This window comes from Camellia sinensis, chromosome 10 (assembly GCF_055761805.1).
Source record: "Camellia sinensis isolate YWXY chromosome 10, ASM5576180v1, whole genome shotgun sequence".
NCBI lineage: Eukaryota > Viridiplantae > Streptophyta > Magnoliopsida > Ericales > Theaceae > Camellia > Camellia sinensis.
In genome coordinates, this window is record NC_138970.1 from 5,880,383 (window position 1) to 5,897,855 (window position 17,473).

At 34.2% G+C, this 17,473-nt stretch overlaps 1 protein-coding gene across 1 annotated transcript; it reads left to right on the plus strand.

The window, feature by feature from the left end:
* The first annotated feature begins 13,610 nt into the window (after positions 1 to 13,610).
* LOC114266067 (uncharacterized) lies at positions 13,611 to 15,490 on the plus strand. Its single transcript, XM_028206968.2, has one exon. The coding sequence runs from the start codon at positions 14,194 to 14,196 to the stop codon at positions 15,244 to 15,246; it is 1,053 nt and encodes a 350-aa protein (XP_028062769.2). The 5' UTR covers positions 13,611 to 14,193; the 3' UTR covers positions 15,247 to 15,490.
* Positions 15,491 to 17,473: the final 1,983 nt, after the last annotated feature.

Consider the following 17,473-nt stretch of genomic DNA (forward strand, 5'->3'; position numbering starts at 1 on the left):
CTGAGCATTTGGCGATTTGGAGCACTTTGGTATTTGGGCACCCATCTCTTTCTTCACCTTTTGGGTTGTTTTCTTTGAGGTAGGGATTTCCTACTCCATTTTATAGGTTTTGTTCTAAGTTTTGGTATTTTAACATGTTGGGGATACTTTGTTAAATTTTGGGAAAAACCCTAGTTGTATTATTGAATTAATTTGTATAAGTAATTCATGAAATTGGGAAAAGAGGGTTAAATTCACGGAATTGGGGAATTTATTGATTAAATGGCATAATTGGGTAATTGGTATCATTTGTCCATTGAATTGTTGACATGGCTATTTTCAGTTTAGAAATAACTGTTTTGGGCTATCGGTGGAGGATAGTCGTGATTGTTGTAGACAGTGCATGTGAATTGGGAATAACTGAAACTAATCACATTGGTTAAGTCATTACTTTTGACTGTGGCATTGATACAGATAATACGTGTATTGATTGAGCATTGCATTTGCATACATTGTTTGTGTGTGGGAGGAGATAGGGGATGTACTCCACGGTTTAGGGGAAGATAGGGGATGGACCTCTAAACCGGATTTTGTTTGGGAGGAGATAGGGGATGGACTCCATTAGCATCACTTTTATGTGTGCTTATTTATATAGAAGTGTTTTATTGATACAGCACTAAAATGTGTATCAATCTGGAAGTATGAAGTGTTTGATTTGAGCTTGAGTCTCATTTGTTGTTAATATTGGAAGGATATGAATATGATATATGTGATTTCACTGTTATAAGTTTGGCCAGGTTCTGAGCCATGTTGATAAAACTGGAAAGTAAAACTTATCTTTGGCAATAATGTCATGAGTCTGTATAATGAAGTAATTGATTATTTTGGTTAACCATCTGTTGAATGCTATTGCTTTATTCATTGCTTATATGTGGTTTAGTATATTTCTACTGGGCTGTGGCTCACCCTATATGGGAACATCATTTTCAGGTTCAGGTGATAAACTACCTCCAAGGACTTAGCTTGGGAGGGTTTGGCTTCTGGATTGGAGAAGACTACCTTTAGTTAATTGTCTTTAATTATTATTACATGTACACATTCAAGCCTAGGGCTTTTCTTGTATTGAGTTAGAACTCATATTTTTGTGTCCAAGTGTTGGCTTGGAAAGATGTAAGCCTGTAGGGCATTTTATTTGATGTTACATGTAATGCTTTATTTAGTAATACTCTGATGAATGAATTAATATATATTGTCTTCTTTAAATAATGCATGTCAATGATATATAATGGGTTAATTTTGAGGGCGTTACAATTTTGATCATTTTTTTTTTAATTATGAAATTATTTGAATTATGACTCATGAGATCTTTAGTTATATCTCATATTGTATTTAGTTATGATAAATTATTATTTTTTTAATTATGACTCAAAAAATATATAATTATACTATTTTCTTATTTAATTATAGGATACATATGGTACACATTCTTTAAGAGTGTACCATAGTGTTTCTCCTAAACAATATATATGTGGAAAATGATATTTTTATAGAAATTTTAGACAAAATTTATGAAAAAAATGATGAGATTGTAGTAACTTATTATTCTTGTCAATCTACACATTAAATGTTTCAATTATACCCATCACTCATATTATTGTGCATACATCACCTCAACCCTCCTTCCACACACTTGCTGAAAATTGTAGACCCACTGCTATGGTTCTATTCCAAACAAAGAAAACCACAATCCTCCATTGAAAACCTCCATTCCATTGAAGACCCTATCATAAATAAAAAATTACTATAAACAAACAAAAAAGCAAAGAGAAATATTTTCATGATGATTCTGAAATATTTCAACAGGAAAATAAAACACTTAAAAAAAAGAAAAGGAGACAATCTTCATCTTTTTCTTCCTTCAATTTGAAATTTGAAGCAATTTCATATTAAACACAAATAAAAACTAAATAGGTCACCAGAAGAACCTATTTTCATCCAAATTATCAACTAAAATCCCATCAATATCTTGTATTCATAAAATTTACATTCAATTGCACATGAATTTTCTCATCAACTCAGGATCCATCATCCCATTAAACATTCTCAAAATCAAAATAGAAACCAATACAATTTTATAAAATCAAAAACTATTCCACTCATGGTCAATTTTCAATGCTTGGATGACGAATTGGGGTTTAGATTTCGACGAATCGAGAGAAATCAAACGACAATGAGGAGAATTTTAGATGAGATTAGCATTTTAGACAACTGAGAACAATGGAGGTAAATTAGGGTTTAAATTTTTCTAGTTGAGATTTTTTATTTTTAAAAAATGTGTGTAGAGAATATTTTGATATAATATTATGCACTACTAAAAAAAATACTTTTTGCGACCGGTATAAGCCGTCGCAAATAATAAAAAAACAGTCGCAAAAGACCTTTTGCGACGGCCCATGCGACAGCAAATGGGGGTGGCGAATGTGGGAGTGGCAAATACTTTTTTGCGACGGCAAAGCAACGGTCGCAAATTATTCGCGACCGCTTGAACTACTTATGGCGACCACTATTTTGCCGTCGCAAAAAACAAAGAAAAACACTAACATGATTTTTGGCGACCATCTTGTTACCGTCGCAAAAAATCAAAACAAAAAAAACAAGAAGCATAAAAGTGTAACGTTAAGCCCTCTAGGAATAGCAATGACAAGAATTAAAACAGTATAGCATTGTAGTTTAATCAGGCATTCCATTTGAGTCTCAAAATTGGAGCCATATGTGAGTTATTACAACTAAAAACTTGGGAAAAGTTTTTTTATGAAAAAAATACAATCCAGATACAATGCACTAAGGATGACATTTTGCATTTAAATGCAGCTTGAAGGGATCACATAATAGAAGCTGAAATGATAATCGTAGAGGAATTCTGGAAAATCATGAAGCAGCACAAGCAACACCCTCAGAGTGCCTTTGTATAGAAAATGAATCTACATTTTAAAAAAGAAAAAAAAGAAGAGGTCAGCAAGTAACAATTTTCCTCAAGGATCTGTCCTCCCCTCCAAAAAAAAAAAAAAAAAAAGTGAGAAGAAGCAAACTGTTTCTCCCAGTTCAGCATTGCGTGGGTATGGCTCCATGAATTTGAACAGGTCTACCAGCAAACGATGAACATGAGGCCAGCCTTTTGGAGGGTTGACGATAAGCAACTTAGGCATAAAACTCCTGTGACTCATGAGTTTGAAGCTGCAATCACCATTACCATGTCATCACTGACAAAATCAAAATTTCTATAGAATAGCTCATTATCCAAGATGCCTCAAATGTAGAGCTCAGGTGCTAAACAATAAATATTCAATGCAAACAAACTGGTGAATTTGTGACAATTTCTATCTAGTTAAAATCAGTCACCATAAGGTCGTCAGGATCCATATTAAGGATTTGTAGAGAAAAATCAAAGAACGGGGCAATTCAATAACATACAAAAGGACCAAGAAACATGATGCAAATAATTACCACATTATTTGATTCAGAAAAGTAAATTATGTTCCAGGTAACTCCAACTAACATGTAAATAAAGAAATGCAAATGAAGCCAAGTGTTCAAGAGTAAACCTTCCCAAATAAATAGGGCTTCCAAGGAAAATTCTTGACAGGAGTGCAGAAACAGCAGGTTGAAGCGGATTATAAAGTGCAACCAAAGCAGGTCCGAGGATCTTATTGGACCATGTCAGGAGTCCATAGTTAAGAGCAGATGCAACAATTCCCTGAGAAAACAAACGAATAATAGACTAAATAAGTGTACTATGTACTTTTTGACTTTTCTTGTATTATGTATAGAAAAAGTAGAGAGGAGATGTTGATTGATGTGATCCAAAAAAGATAAAAAGATGAAATAAGTGCACTTTTTTAGTTTAGCCAAACTTGGCCATATCTTGATTACAAAAAAAATTTCAAAAGAATGGGTCACAATGAGATTTCAAAGAACCTCACGTCTATATCGATCTAGAAATCAACTCAATTCAACTTAACTCAACAAACAAAGCCTTGCCCCGACTACTTGGGGTGGGTTACAAGAATCCTATTTTGTCAACCTGCTCAATTAAGGACCCCACGAGTTCAACTACAAATCAATCTATGCTATATCCTTTACAAATAAACAAGTGGAGCAATTTCTCTCTACGTAAAGGAGTAGAAAGAATAAATTCAGCAGATAGTTAAATGCACTGAGCAGGTTTGATGGCAGACCTGAATTTCACAAGCATTAGTTTTCCAATTACACTAAAAAAGATATACATACAATTTGAGAAAAAGAGAGAAATTAAACCCATAATCAATTAGGGGAAGGAAAAAACAAAAACCTAGAGCCTAGAGGGAAAGACAGGATGATGACCACTTATCCCTACAAGATTAATACTTCTGTTCACTATCAGCGAAAGAATTTTTACTTGAGGAGCATACCAGAAGATGGAAGTGTAAAAGGAGAACATCAACCAAGGGTCTTTGCTCAGGCAGAGAGCTCTGGAGATAAACGATTAAAACATGCATTGTATCCAGTATAATTTTTACTGAGCTTTTGCCGCCATATGAGGTCATAGAATAATCAGACAGTAGGACAATTGCTGCATCACCCCTAGAGTATGATGTCAAGCTTGGACAATTGCTCCAATAAATATTCCCAGCTCACAGTGATAATTGATAAGCACTTCTAATTACAACGAAATAGACACCATGTGTATTTACTGAATGCCTATAGGTTCTGCCCCCTTTGGCCTTTTTTGTGTAAAATTCTATTTCCTATTAAAGGAAAAAATGACACTATAAAAACAGATGGCATTATCCAAAATCAAGCAGACATCACTTTCCTAAAAATAAAAAATATAAAAAAAAAATGCAAGAGGAAAGCGAAAAATATCACAAACACAATCTACTTATAAGCAATATGCACAACATTTTATTTTGAGGCTGTAGCAAATGCACTAAACTGGTAGTTAATAAAATGCCATGTTCCAACACTGTAAAGAGCAAGATAAACTATGCAAGTGATGTTACGCATTTGTTGTGTTGAACAGCCATCCATTGGGAAGAAGTGGTTCATGAATTACTGAATACTAACAGGATATAACACGACAAGAAATACATGAACATTTCTTTTGTGACTACTTCTGTTAAAGCTTATTAGCAGAGACATATATTATTTGATGATTATTAAGGAAATGCAATAAGAATTGCAAAATAGACAGCAAATGAGATGAATGAAAGACCTCACATATTCTCAAAAGGGATAATCAGTGCTTGTTCATTCAAGCACTTAAAAAAAAAAAATAACATTAACAAAGTGATATATACATATTTATATTTTGTAGGATATATCTCAGGTTTTTACCCTCAGCATCTTCTTTGCCTTCTCAATTTCAAGATGATCAGGATGACTTGCAAAAAAAAAAAAAAAAAAAAAAAAAAAAACAATTAAAAAGCATTAAACAAATATAATTTCCAAAAACTACATCAAACAAAGTGAAATGATCAACGTAACATAGATAATCAACAGATCTTGAACCTAAATGTTCAAATTATACAGAGCTTAGAATTAGAAATCGAAACTCGAGAGAATCATGTATCTAATTGAGATAATCAAATCATCAACCACAACAGGCAACGTAAATTATAGTTAAAATTCGAATCAAATTGTTTACCTGAACCGAAGCTTGAGTCCGAGCTGAAGCAATCGCAGTCGCAGCAGCGCTTATCGTATCTAGAGCGTTGTTGTTCACGCTTCTCATCTCTGTTTTTTTCCCTCTTTGCTCGATCAAACAATTAACCTAATTTCACTCAACAATTTTCTACTTCATCGTCGATCAAATCTTGCAGAGGCTGTAACTTTCTCGAGAAAATTCAACGTGGAAAATCGAATTTCGAGTCGGAAAATGAAATTAAGGATCAGAGAAACAGAGCATGATGAAGAAAGTGAGAGACCGAGAGACAGAGATTCAAACCACTGAACCTGCGACTATGGTGAGCAAGAGAGAGAGAGAGTTTGTGAATGTCGTGAGAGTGAAAGGGGCTAGGGCATTGGCATATAAAATAAATAGGAGTAATAAATTGAGGAAGGAAAATCATGTTGTTTTGAATATATTTTGGTAGGTTTTATTCTTGGCAACCCCGTTTGACAAAACTCCTTTCAGTTGTATTTATTTTCACACTTTTATTTCAGTGAGGCTATGAGTGTTTAGATGCGAATCCAACCCGAATTGTGCTTTTCAGAGAAGGTACTACCTATGTTGTCAAATCCGGAGACAAAACATTGTGTTGATTCAATTGTAATTTTTTGTGTTTTTGTTCTGTCCGCTTGAGCGGAGCCTTGTGAGCTCGAGCGTAGATTAGCAGGTCTCAGTATTTTGTCAGGGCAAGCAAAAAATACTGGTGGGTGTGATTTTACACTCGAGCGGATTCTCCTACGCTCGAGCGCATCTCAGTTTGTTCGCACGCTGTTTTTGGTCAGTCCGCTCGAGCGGGCTGTGTTGAGCTCGAGCGGACCGCGCGATCCCAGATTTCCAAGATTTGATTAAGGAGTTGGTTTTCTTCTGAATCTAGGATTATTTTTGGTTCTCCATAAATACTTGGTTTTCTCCCAAAACTAAGTGATTGATGGAACTTCTCCAGATCTTATTTTTGGATCTTAAGGTTTGTATCTGGAGAGATTTTGCTAGTTTTCTTTGATATTTTTATTGAGTTTTCAACTCATGATCTAAAGAGAGTACATCAAAGGTTTGTTTGTTATACACAAAAGAGAGAGTTATTCTTCAGTTGTGGATTCTGAAGAATTCGAGCCTGAAGCTTTGGTGGAATCCGGAGTGGCTCATCAGAAAGACAATTCCGTGGTGAAGATGGGGTTGGAAGAGGCACATAGAGGTTGGTTCAATTAGGCGTTATGGATTCGCTAGGTAATTGAGAGTATACCTGTGTAATTCCTTTAAATCTTCTTAGTGGATTGTTCTTGTGGCTGTTGCCCGTGGTTTTTTTATCACAGTTGGAGGTGTCCAATTGTGGTTTTTTCCACGTTAAATCGTTGTGTCTCTTTGTCTTGATTGTTTGATTGGGATTGTTAAATTCTGCTTAAAATTGATACATAATCACAAATCAACATCTAGGGGATTTCTAGATTTTTCAATTGGTATCAGAGCGGGTCATTCTATTTTTTTTAAAAAAAAATTCCTTTAGAACGAGATCTTGTTTGATTTGTGATAATGGATTCAAAGAGGTCGGTTGAGAATACCACTAATGATCAATCCTCGGAGAGTGATAATGAAGAGCTTGAGCAAGCTTATGAGAAGTTGTATAAGGAGTCTCTTAAGTTATTCAAATTGAATGACGAACTCACAAAGAAACTCAAAGCATGTGAATGTGAGAATGTCAAACTTAAGGAGGAGATTTCCGAGGCTAGGATTAATGCCATCAAGGTAGCTGATGATCGACAAGTTCTTTGTGCAAAATTATTGACTTGTGAGACAGAGAGGAATGAGCTACTGCAAACCCATGCCATGTATGAAGAAAAGATTGAATCTCTCGAGATGTCACAAGTTGCTTTGGAAGAACTAATGATCAAAAAAGAGGAAGAGCTCAAGTGTGCTATGGCTACCATTGGTCTTTGGAACAAAGGATCAAAGACTTGGAGGATATCATTGGATCTCAACAAAAGAGTTGTGACAAGAGTGGCATTGGCTTTGGTGGTAAGAAAGAGCAAAAACAGAGTGCTTCAACATCTCATGATACAAGAACTCAAGGAAAGGGAGAACAAAAAATTCAACACAAGGATGTACTTCTCAAACTTCCTAGAGTTGGTAAGGTAAAAGAAAAGAAGGAACACCCTGTTTTTATTTGTCATCATTGTGGTATGCATGGTCATATTCGATCTTATTGTTATAAGTTGTATGGGAGAGTGTCTCAAAAGGGTAGAAATTCGAATACTTTTTGGGTTAGGAGACAACCTTACATGTCCAGGCAGAATACCAAGATTCATGAGGGTGTTCACAATGCCATGACATTTACCAAGACCGCTAGACCTAATTTTGTTAAGATCAAAACGATTTGGGTGAGAAAACTTGACTTGTGTTAATTCGTTTATTTGTTTTAGCTTTTGGGTTTTTGTGTGGTGTTTTTAATGAAAAAAAAAAAAAACATGTGTGCTTGTTCATTTTTTTTGTCTTGCTTTATTTTTGAAAAAAAAAAAAGGAAAAAAATTCCAAAAAGTTTTTCTTAGTATGGTTTTGCAAGCTTGAAATTTTTGAGTGGTCCTTGGTGCATCTTGGATTTGATGAGAATATCCATTACATGTTAATATATGTGTGCTTTCTGTGGTCATTACTCATTTTGGAGTGTGTGTTTTTTGATTAGTATGTCTCATTCTGTACACACTCTTGGATTAGCAAATTTTGGAGTCTTCCGCCATAGTGATTATTTTTTTATGGACTTCTGGCATTGTATATTTTGCTTTTCTAGAGGAATTGACCTATACTAGCATATCTTGGGTGATGTTGAGTCTCTTAACCACCTACCATCCTTTTGCATCTCCATGGCTTTCCCCTTAATTCTTTGCAGTCTAGCCATGAGGAAAAGGCTACCTCAGAGTCACCAACCAGGCCATCCTTATTATATCCATGCTTCTCTGGTTCGGTTTCCATACTCTTGAGCGTGTCAGCCGCCAATGATTGTGCAAAAAAAAAAGAAAAAAAAGAAAAAGAAAAAGAAAAAGAAAAAGGAAAAAGGAAAAATATGCACAAGAAAGAAAAGAAAAAAAAATGTGAAAAAGAAAGAAAAGAAAAAGTGTGAAAAAAAAGGGAAAAAGATTCATTGATTGAGGGGGAGCCTCCGCCTTTACTCACCAAATACCCCTTGATTCCTAGTGGTTTGACTTTCCTTTGGCGTGCTTAAGATTCTCTTGTCGGAGGTCCGACTTTCATATCACTACTAGGATTGAATCTAGTGTTTGTCGAACTCCAAGAGTCACACACACACTTTTATCATGGGATCTATGCTTTTCACATAATGCATCACTTTCTTGCATGAGGAATCTTCTACAGACTGTGCACATTGTGTTTACTAGTAATGGTGCTTCTTGGATAATCTTATGTGTTTTAAGGTACTAATCTGAAATTCCTTACTTGCTCCACCATATTATTTTTATCATTTTCTTCTTGTTCACTGTTTTAAGTGTTTGTGGTTGCTTTTAGTGAGGGGGAGTTTGGTTCATTTTGATATGTTTTGGTAAGGGAGATTGGCTATTTATTTTGCATGTTGCTATGCCCTATTTGCCCTTTTTGCATGCCCCTGATATTTACATCGTCATATCATTGCTTGGGGTGGTCTTTGATCTTGCTTTTTTTGTTTGAGAGTTGTTTTTCATGAGTCTTAGTTTTCATCTATTCATGTTTTCCATCTCATGTTTCAAGATAATTGTGTCATATGTCTATTGTTTTTTCATATACTCTTGTGGGACTAATAGTTGTTTTGGAGATTGTGGCACTAATAGCTGTTTTGCAGATCATGACCTTGAGAAAGAAGTTGGCTTTTGTTGGCTGTAATGGGTTGGGGTGTTTAGGATTTTATTTGTTAGGTGTGTTTTGTCACGGCATTGCCAAAGGGGGAGATTGTTAGGTTTTATTCTTGGCAACCCCGTTTGACAAAACTCCTTTCAGTTGTATTTATTTTCGCACTTTTATTTCAGTGAGGCTATGAGTGTTTAGATGCGAATCCAACTCGAATTGTGCTTTTCAGAGAAGGTACTACCTATGTTGTCAAATCCGGAGACAAAACATTGTGTTGATTCAATTGTAATTTTTTGTGTTTTTGTTCTGTCCGCTCGAGCGGAGCCTTGTGAGCTCGAGCGTAGATTAGCAGGTCTCAGTATTTTGTCAGGGCAAGCAAAAAATACTGGTGGGTGTGATTTTACGCTCGAGCGGATTCTCCTACGCTCGAGCGCATCTCAGTTTGTTCGCACGCTGTTTTTGGTCAGTCCGCTCAAGCGGGCTGTGTTGAGCTCGAGCGGACCGCGCGATCCCAGATTTCCAAGATTTGATTAAGGAGTTGGTTTTCTTCTGAATCTAGGATTACTTTTGGTTCTCTATAAATACTTGGTTTTCTCCCAAAACTAAGTGATTGATGGAACTTCTCCAGATCTTATTTTTGGATCTTAAGGTTTATATCTGGAGAGATTTTGCTAGTTTTCTTTGATGTTTTTATTGAGTTTTCAACTCATGATCTAAAGAGAGTACATCAAAGGTTTGTTTGTTATACACAAAAGAGAGAGTTATTCTTCAGTTGTGGATTCTGAAGAATTCGAGCCTGAAGCTTTGGTGGAATCCGGAGTGGCTCATCAGAAAGACAATTCCGTGGTGAAGATGGGGTTGGAAGAGGCACATAGAGGTTGGTTCAATTAGGCGTTGTGGATTCGCTAGGTAATTGAGAGTATACCTGTGTAATTCCTTTAAATCTTCTTAGTGGATTGTTCTTGTGGCTGTTGCCCGTGGTTTTTTGATCACAGTTGGAGGTGTCCAATTGTGGTTTTTTCCACGTTAAATCGTTGTGTCTCTTTGTCTTGATTGTTTGATTGGGATTGTTAAATTCTGCTTAAAATTGATACATAATCACAAATCAACATCTAGGGGATTTCTAGATTTTTCATATTTCAATTCATTTATTTTTTTTGGGGCTGCAGATATTATTTTTTGCGACCGCTAAATAGTCAGTCGCGAAAAATTAGACGCAAAAAGTCACTATTTTAGTAGTGATGTGTGTGTTTTGATATCCATTATAATCATTTTATTTTAGGATATAATTGTTATTAAAATAACGTTTCATTAAATGTGTGTATTGAGATAAGTAAATGTGTTGAAATAAAATTTCCCCAAGCTAGTAGAGCTTGGTGAAGTAGAGCAAAGATGAAACAATAAGTGCACTTGTGCCTTGTATTTGTTATAAATTATTCTAAATTAATCTATATATAGAAGTCAAATCTTAAAATGCCTTTAATTGACTTTGTTGATCTTAATTAAATTATTTTTTCTCTTATAAGTTGTAGTAAACGAATTGGTAAAAAATTCTAAATTAAAAAATAAAATAAAATAAAATAAAATAAAATGCACATGAAACCCAACCCAAACCAAACCAAACCAAACCAAACCAAAGGACCTTTAACACAAGCTCTGGATGCTGAGAAAATGTTCGCATTGCAAATGACCTTAAATAATAAGTTCCACACACTGGCAAACCCCAAATGTAGGATACACATTTTTATCTCGTGTTTGTATTCGTGAAAATTTTTCGTATTCATAAAGTTGAATAGCAAAAGTCCAACTAACTAACTACCCTCCCTAAATACCAACTACAGCTTAGGGCAATTGTACCTCTTGCCTTTGCCAAAAGGAAGGCCAGAGGATTGAAGCCCACCCAGAATATGGGCTAGGCCCAATGGTTTCTAACACTGGACCTGTAGTGGTAGGCACTGGACAGGCCAGCATTTGGCCTATGTTTAATTAGGGCCGCTACGGCCACCTCACTTGACCCACTACTAAATTGTTTGAAATGAATAAAGAATTAGATAAATTATGAACTTAAATGTCTTAATCTGTGATTGAAATTAATTTTCAGTGTGATGTCACACAGTTCATTTTCTATGTATTTTTTTGTAGTTTAATTAAGTGTTTATATGTGTAACAATGTTGCATATCAAAATAGTTACGGTTAAATACACCCAGTTCCCTTAACTATTAAGGAATATTAATTTATACCTCTCATTTATGAAGATCATAGTACTCTCTATTACATATTCAATAACTATAAAATAAGTACGTGAATTTATTGTTATTTTTAATTAAGAAAAAATCATTACACTCGTTAAGATAGTTTTTTCAGAACCATTGGATATCATCCATTACATGGAAAGTATCTCAACTCCATCTATGAACCCATTCATCTTGAACTCTTAATTATAAAAATTGTATAAATACACTCTTTTTAAAAAGATCTAAAGGTAAGGAAATCAATAGCTTTTCATTTTTTTAGATGATTAATACGTTTTCATTAAAATAGTCAAAATATACAAATTCATAATAATAAAAAAGATAATTGATATTTGCAAATAATTTTGGGATGTTAATGTAATTAGAGTAATGCTAGAGATACAAATTTTCTACCAAAATTATTCTAAACACTTACATGAGTGTAGGACCTACGCGGATAGGACTCCACACCTATATTAGTGTTTGGTAAAACAACAATGAATAATGTTTGGGACCCCTTTTGGGGGTCACTCCCTCACCCCCTTTGCCACGTGGCGGGTGGTGATTGGAGGAGCAGGAAAAAAAGAAAAAGAAAAAGAAAATGTAACCAATGAGAGAGAGAGGGGGTCAAAGGGGGTGGGAGGAAAAGGGAGATGAATCATTGTTGAACAACAATACTACAAACTCAGATTTATTAACTCAAAATTTACCCAGAAAAATGACACAGTGGTTCAAATTTATTTTACTCATGGACCCACACTTCATCAATTTAATCTCTACCATACAAACACATTCAAAATAAATTATGTGTGATAATGGTGGATTCATAGCATTTTTGTTGGTAGAATATTTGTGGTCAATATCATTTTTAATGTAATTAACCCACGAGTAAATTATAGTAAATCTTCTTAAATTATGACTCATTTATATTTTCTTTCCTAAACTTTAAAACTCAAAAGTAAACCACTTCAAATGATTATCTTGTTACAGTAAACCTTTTTTGTTAGAATTCTGCAAAAAAAAATTATATAAAATTAGATCATTTGTAAAGCACATAACACATTTATTAAATTTTTAATGCAATAATGTCCTTATATGGTGATCTCTTTGCACTTTACTACTAAGATTAGAGAGGCAAAGTGCAAATAAAATTATCAAAAAAAGGGTATATTGTTATCCTAAAAAAAATAACGAATATTATTGTTTGAAAAATCAATAAAATATGTCATTGTTTCATACATGACCTAATTTCGTGTAAATCCCTAACAGAATAATAACAAAAACGGTTAATTATAATAAAATAATAATTTAAAGTGATTAACTATTAAATTTTACTATAAAAAAATATATTGAATTTTAAATTTCAAAAAAATAAAATACAAATGAGTCTTGTTTTGGGAAGTTGATTTTTAGCCACTTTTTTGGTTTGTAGCAAAAACCAAAAGTTAGCTTTTTGATTTTTTTTTTTTATTTGGGAAGTTGGTTTTTAGCCAATGGTGAAATTACAATTCTATTCTTCATGGGTCAAAATGTGTTAAATGGGTGGAATTGTAAATATTTTAAACTAAATGGGGATAGTTTGGTCATTTATTATGATTTGACATCATAAACAAATATTAATAAAAAAAAAACCAAAAGCCACTTTTACAACTTCCCAAATCATTTGTCTAAAAAAGCCAAAAGCTTGATTAAAAGTTAAAAAGACACTTTTTACTATCTTTCCAAAATAGGCCTTGTAGAAGAGAGTTTACTAAGGTCGAGATTTTTAATTTTTTGACTATTTTATGAGAAAAAAAAAAATTTGTGAGATAATTTGTAATAAATTTTTTTATAGTTGAATAAAAATAATTGATTAATATATATGATATAACATTTTATTTTATTTATTATTTTAATTTTTTTATCTTTATTAATTATTTTGAGCAAAATAGAAGTCCTCGTGGCCAAACGTACCCTTAACCCAAATGGCTAGTGAGTTAACTAGTTTGCCGTTCAAGTTCAAGCCAACACAGCACGCCAACAAGGCTACAGACCAGCATCCACTTTTTCAAATTTCAAATTTAAATATATTTTTTTAAACGGCCTATTCTTCGCCACCTGTTCCACAACTCACAACCTCGTCCTTACTTAATTGACAACTATACCCCCATCACTACCACATTATTACACGCCACTATTACTAACTATTCCGTCATTTTGCATAAACAGCAAGGGTAGTTTCGTACCAAGAAATGCCAAATCCAGAGTCCCACAGAGACTCCCCAATCCAGCTCAAATTTTGCAGAATCTCCGCTGAACTCAGCAACAACGTTTTCTTCTTCATCTTCAAAATTCAAATCTCAAATTTCATTGCAGTACCATATAAATTCACCACCAAAACCCAAATCAAATCACTACCCAATTCACTATCTCTCTCGAATCGAGTTGGGTTTGTGTGAGATTGATTGAAAATGAAAGCTTCGATCAAGTTTCGCGAAGAGAGAAACCCACTTTTTCGAGCTAAAGTCCCTCTCAACATTCTAGGGTTACCATTCCAATCCGGAATCGTTGCTGGAGAATCGAAAGAACTGTCTCTGAATCTCGGAACTTTCTTCGACTCTGGTCCTTCTCTGAAGATCGCGTATCGACCCAACGATTCGCAAAACCCTTTCAATCTCGTGTTCAAAACCGGGATTGGGCACTTTGGATCGCCGATTTCGAGTCCCATGACGATGAGCGCTGAGTTCAATCTCATCGGGAACCAAAACCCTAGCTTCTTCATCCACTTCAAGCCCCAATTCGGCGATTTCTGTATCAAAAAGTCCCAATCGTCGGACTTTGTTGTGAAGAGCATTAATTCGAAACCCAACGGTTCGATCTCCGACGACGATTCATCGATGGAGGTGGTCGAGACGCCAGTGAAGAACCCGATGTTCTCCGGCAAGAGAATTACGGTTTTGACATCGGAGTCGCCGGCAGCGAGCTTGATTGGTGGGTTGTTGAGTGGTATGGAGGCGAGCGCGAAGACTGTTGTTCCGGTGATGAATCGAGCGGTGGTGAATTTCAGGTGGGGATTTAGGTTTCCGGTGGCGGAGGAAGCGGCGGCGAGGAACCCCGCTGCGGCGATTTCGATCCAGAAGCTTCCTCTCCTGGTGATGAACAAAATTGGGATCGAACCCATGACAGAGGACGATTCGAAAGATTCAATCAAGGTGAGCCCGGGTTTGAATTTACAGGGAGGTGATTTTGTGGTGGAGACTTGTTCGGCTGTGAAGCGTCAATTGGAGCTCATACAAGTCGAGAATGGGATGCTTAGGAAAGCCATGGATGATCTGAGGTCTGAATTTTCCACCGGAAAGTCGAATTTCTCGGCCGCTTCCGGGGGTGTTGAGTTGGGAAAATATAGAGCTGATCGCCGGATTAACGGCGATAAAATTTCATCGGAATCGAATGGGTTTGGAGGAAAGGTGGCGGAAGGGGACGTGAATGATGGGTTGAAGAAGGCGGCCACCGGCGGTGCTTGAAACTTGACGACATTGCTTGATATGCATTTCTCAATGCAGTGTTTTTGTGGTTTTGCATTTATGTATTAAATGTTTTTTTTTTTTTTTTTTTGGTTATATTATTTATCTATAGTTTAGGAACTCATTTTTCTTTTTTCCTTCTTTCATTTTTGTTTAGGGTTTTTGTTATATTTTTATTTTGTTTGGTTGTTTAGGAAATTTGGTCTGTACATTGTTTATATATAAAGTTTGGAGTTTGGGCCCATATTTCTAGGTGAAATTTTATTTATTTATTTTGTGTTAAATTGATTTGACTATTGGAAAAATTTATCGTACAATGTGAAGAATTGATTTAGTTATTTTATGAAACATAATTAAAATATAAAAAAAATTAATAACTAAATAATGTTTGAGATATAATTAAATAATATATGAGGTATAATTAAAAATATCATAAATTATAATTAAATAAAAAATAAAAAACTTAATTTAAAGATACATCTGATAAAAGGGTGCTTTGGAATATTTTAAAAAGTTGATAAAAAGTTGATTTTTGATTTTTTTAATCAAAAAAGTTAATTTTTTGAGTAATGACTTAGGCCTAGTTTGGGAAGATTGAGAAAAGACAAAAAGTTAAAAAGTCACTATTCTATTTAAGTCACATCATCTTATTTAAGTCAAATCACCTCTCTAACACATCACTTCAAACCCAACCCAAACCCAACCCATATTTCATAAAAAGTCAAAAAGTGCACTTATTTAGTCTTCCCAAACTAGGCCTTAGATAAAAAAGTTAAATTTTTTTTTTTGTTAAAAAAAGTTAAAAGCTAGTAGAATTTTTCCATCATACAATTGTGAGCACAATGTGGCAATGAGTTGGTACTTTTTGAAGCAATAATTAGTTCAATTATGCAAAGGGAGCTAACATAATTTTCCTCGACAATGCTACGTAACTCAAATTTTGTAGTTTAAAAGTGGCTTAAATGGCCAAAATGACGTCGCTTTGAGTATAGAACAACATAAAAATGGCCAAAACGACGTCGTTTTGAGTACAGAACAACATAAAAATGGCCATCGTTTTGGCCATTTGAGCTATTTTTGAGTCACAAAATTTGAGCTACAAGACATTTTTCAATTTTCCTTGAAGTGATGGATACTTTAGGTAGTATATGATGATACTTTAAATATTTTATTTTTTTCAAAAAATATGATTATATTTTTTTTTATATATATATACTAGCGTATGTTCGTGCTTAAAGGCATGATGTAAATAATATTAAGATTGAAATGTAGATATAATTTATACGTATTATGTTAAAATTTGTAAAATATGTGTCATTTTTTGATAAAGATACTGAAAAAATATATTGAAATATTTTTCTTCGTAAAGAACTTGAGAACATTGAGAACCTTGATAACATTGAGAACCTTGAGAACCTAAAGGCACGGTGTAAATAATGTTTTGTTTGAATAATTTTCATTTATCATTTTCTCTTAAGTTAGGAACATTGAGAACCTAAAATTTTGTTTTCCCATGACATACAAAAAATGAATAGATAACATATATTTTAGCAAGAGGATCCCCTTTAAACACAACCTCAAAATAAGAGGAACGACAAAATGGTGTTCTCCCTTTGGAGTACACCATGCCAATACAAAAATGGTATTCTTGATCAAAATCTAAATAACAAACACCTCCAAATGTCTACCTTTCAAACCAAACCAAATCTATATAAGTTTACACAGCATCAATCTGCCTTTAAATAATCTTTAACTTTATACAGCGTCAATCATTTTCAAAGTTTGTCAACGATGAAACCAAAAATAGTGTAAATTTTGTACTCGAGATTGCCACTCTTTCAACACTCATCAATCAAAGAAGAGCACGTTTAGTATACACAATACAAAATCATTAGAGAGATAAGAAAACCTTAATCTTAAAAAAATGTAGACCTATAAAAAGGGAGTCAATATTACCATTCACATCTAGTCTTCATCCACCTGTAAAATACAGAAAAAAGCCAATATGATAATTAGCAGAGACTACCAAATTCAAAACAAACACATGCATTGTCATACGAATGAAAGGTTTTTTTATAGACCACACAATTCAAACTAAACACAAACATTGTTGCAAAATAATAATTGGTTACCCAATACAAACACTACGAACAAATACAACACATTGTCAACATAGATACAAATTAATGACTGATAAAAATATTAATTTACACAAATCAATCAATAT

Bases quoted from the DNA above. Each gene is read 5' to 3' on its own strand.
- LOC114266067 (XM_028206968.2), top strand. From the start codon at position 14,194: ATGAAAGCTTCGATCAAGTTTCGCGAAGAGAGAAACCCACTTTTTCGA.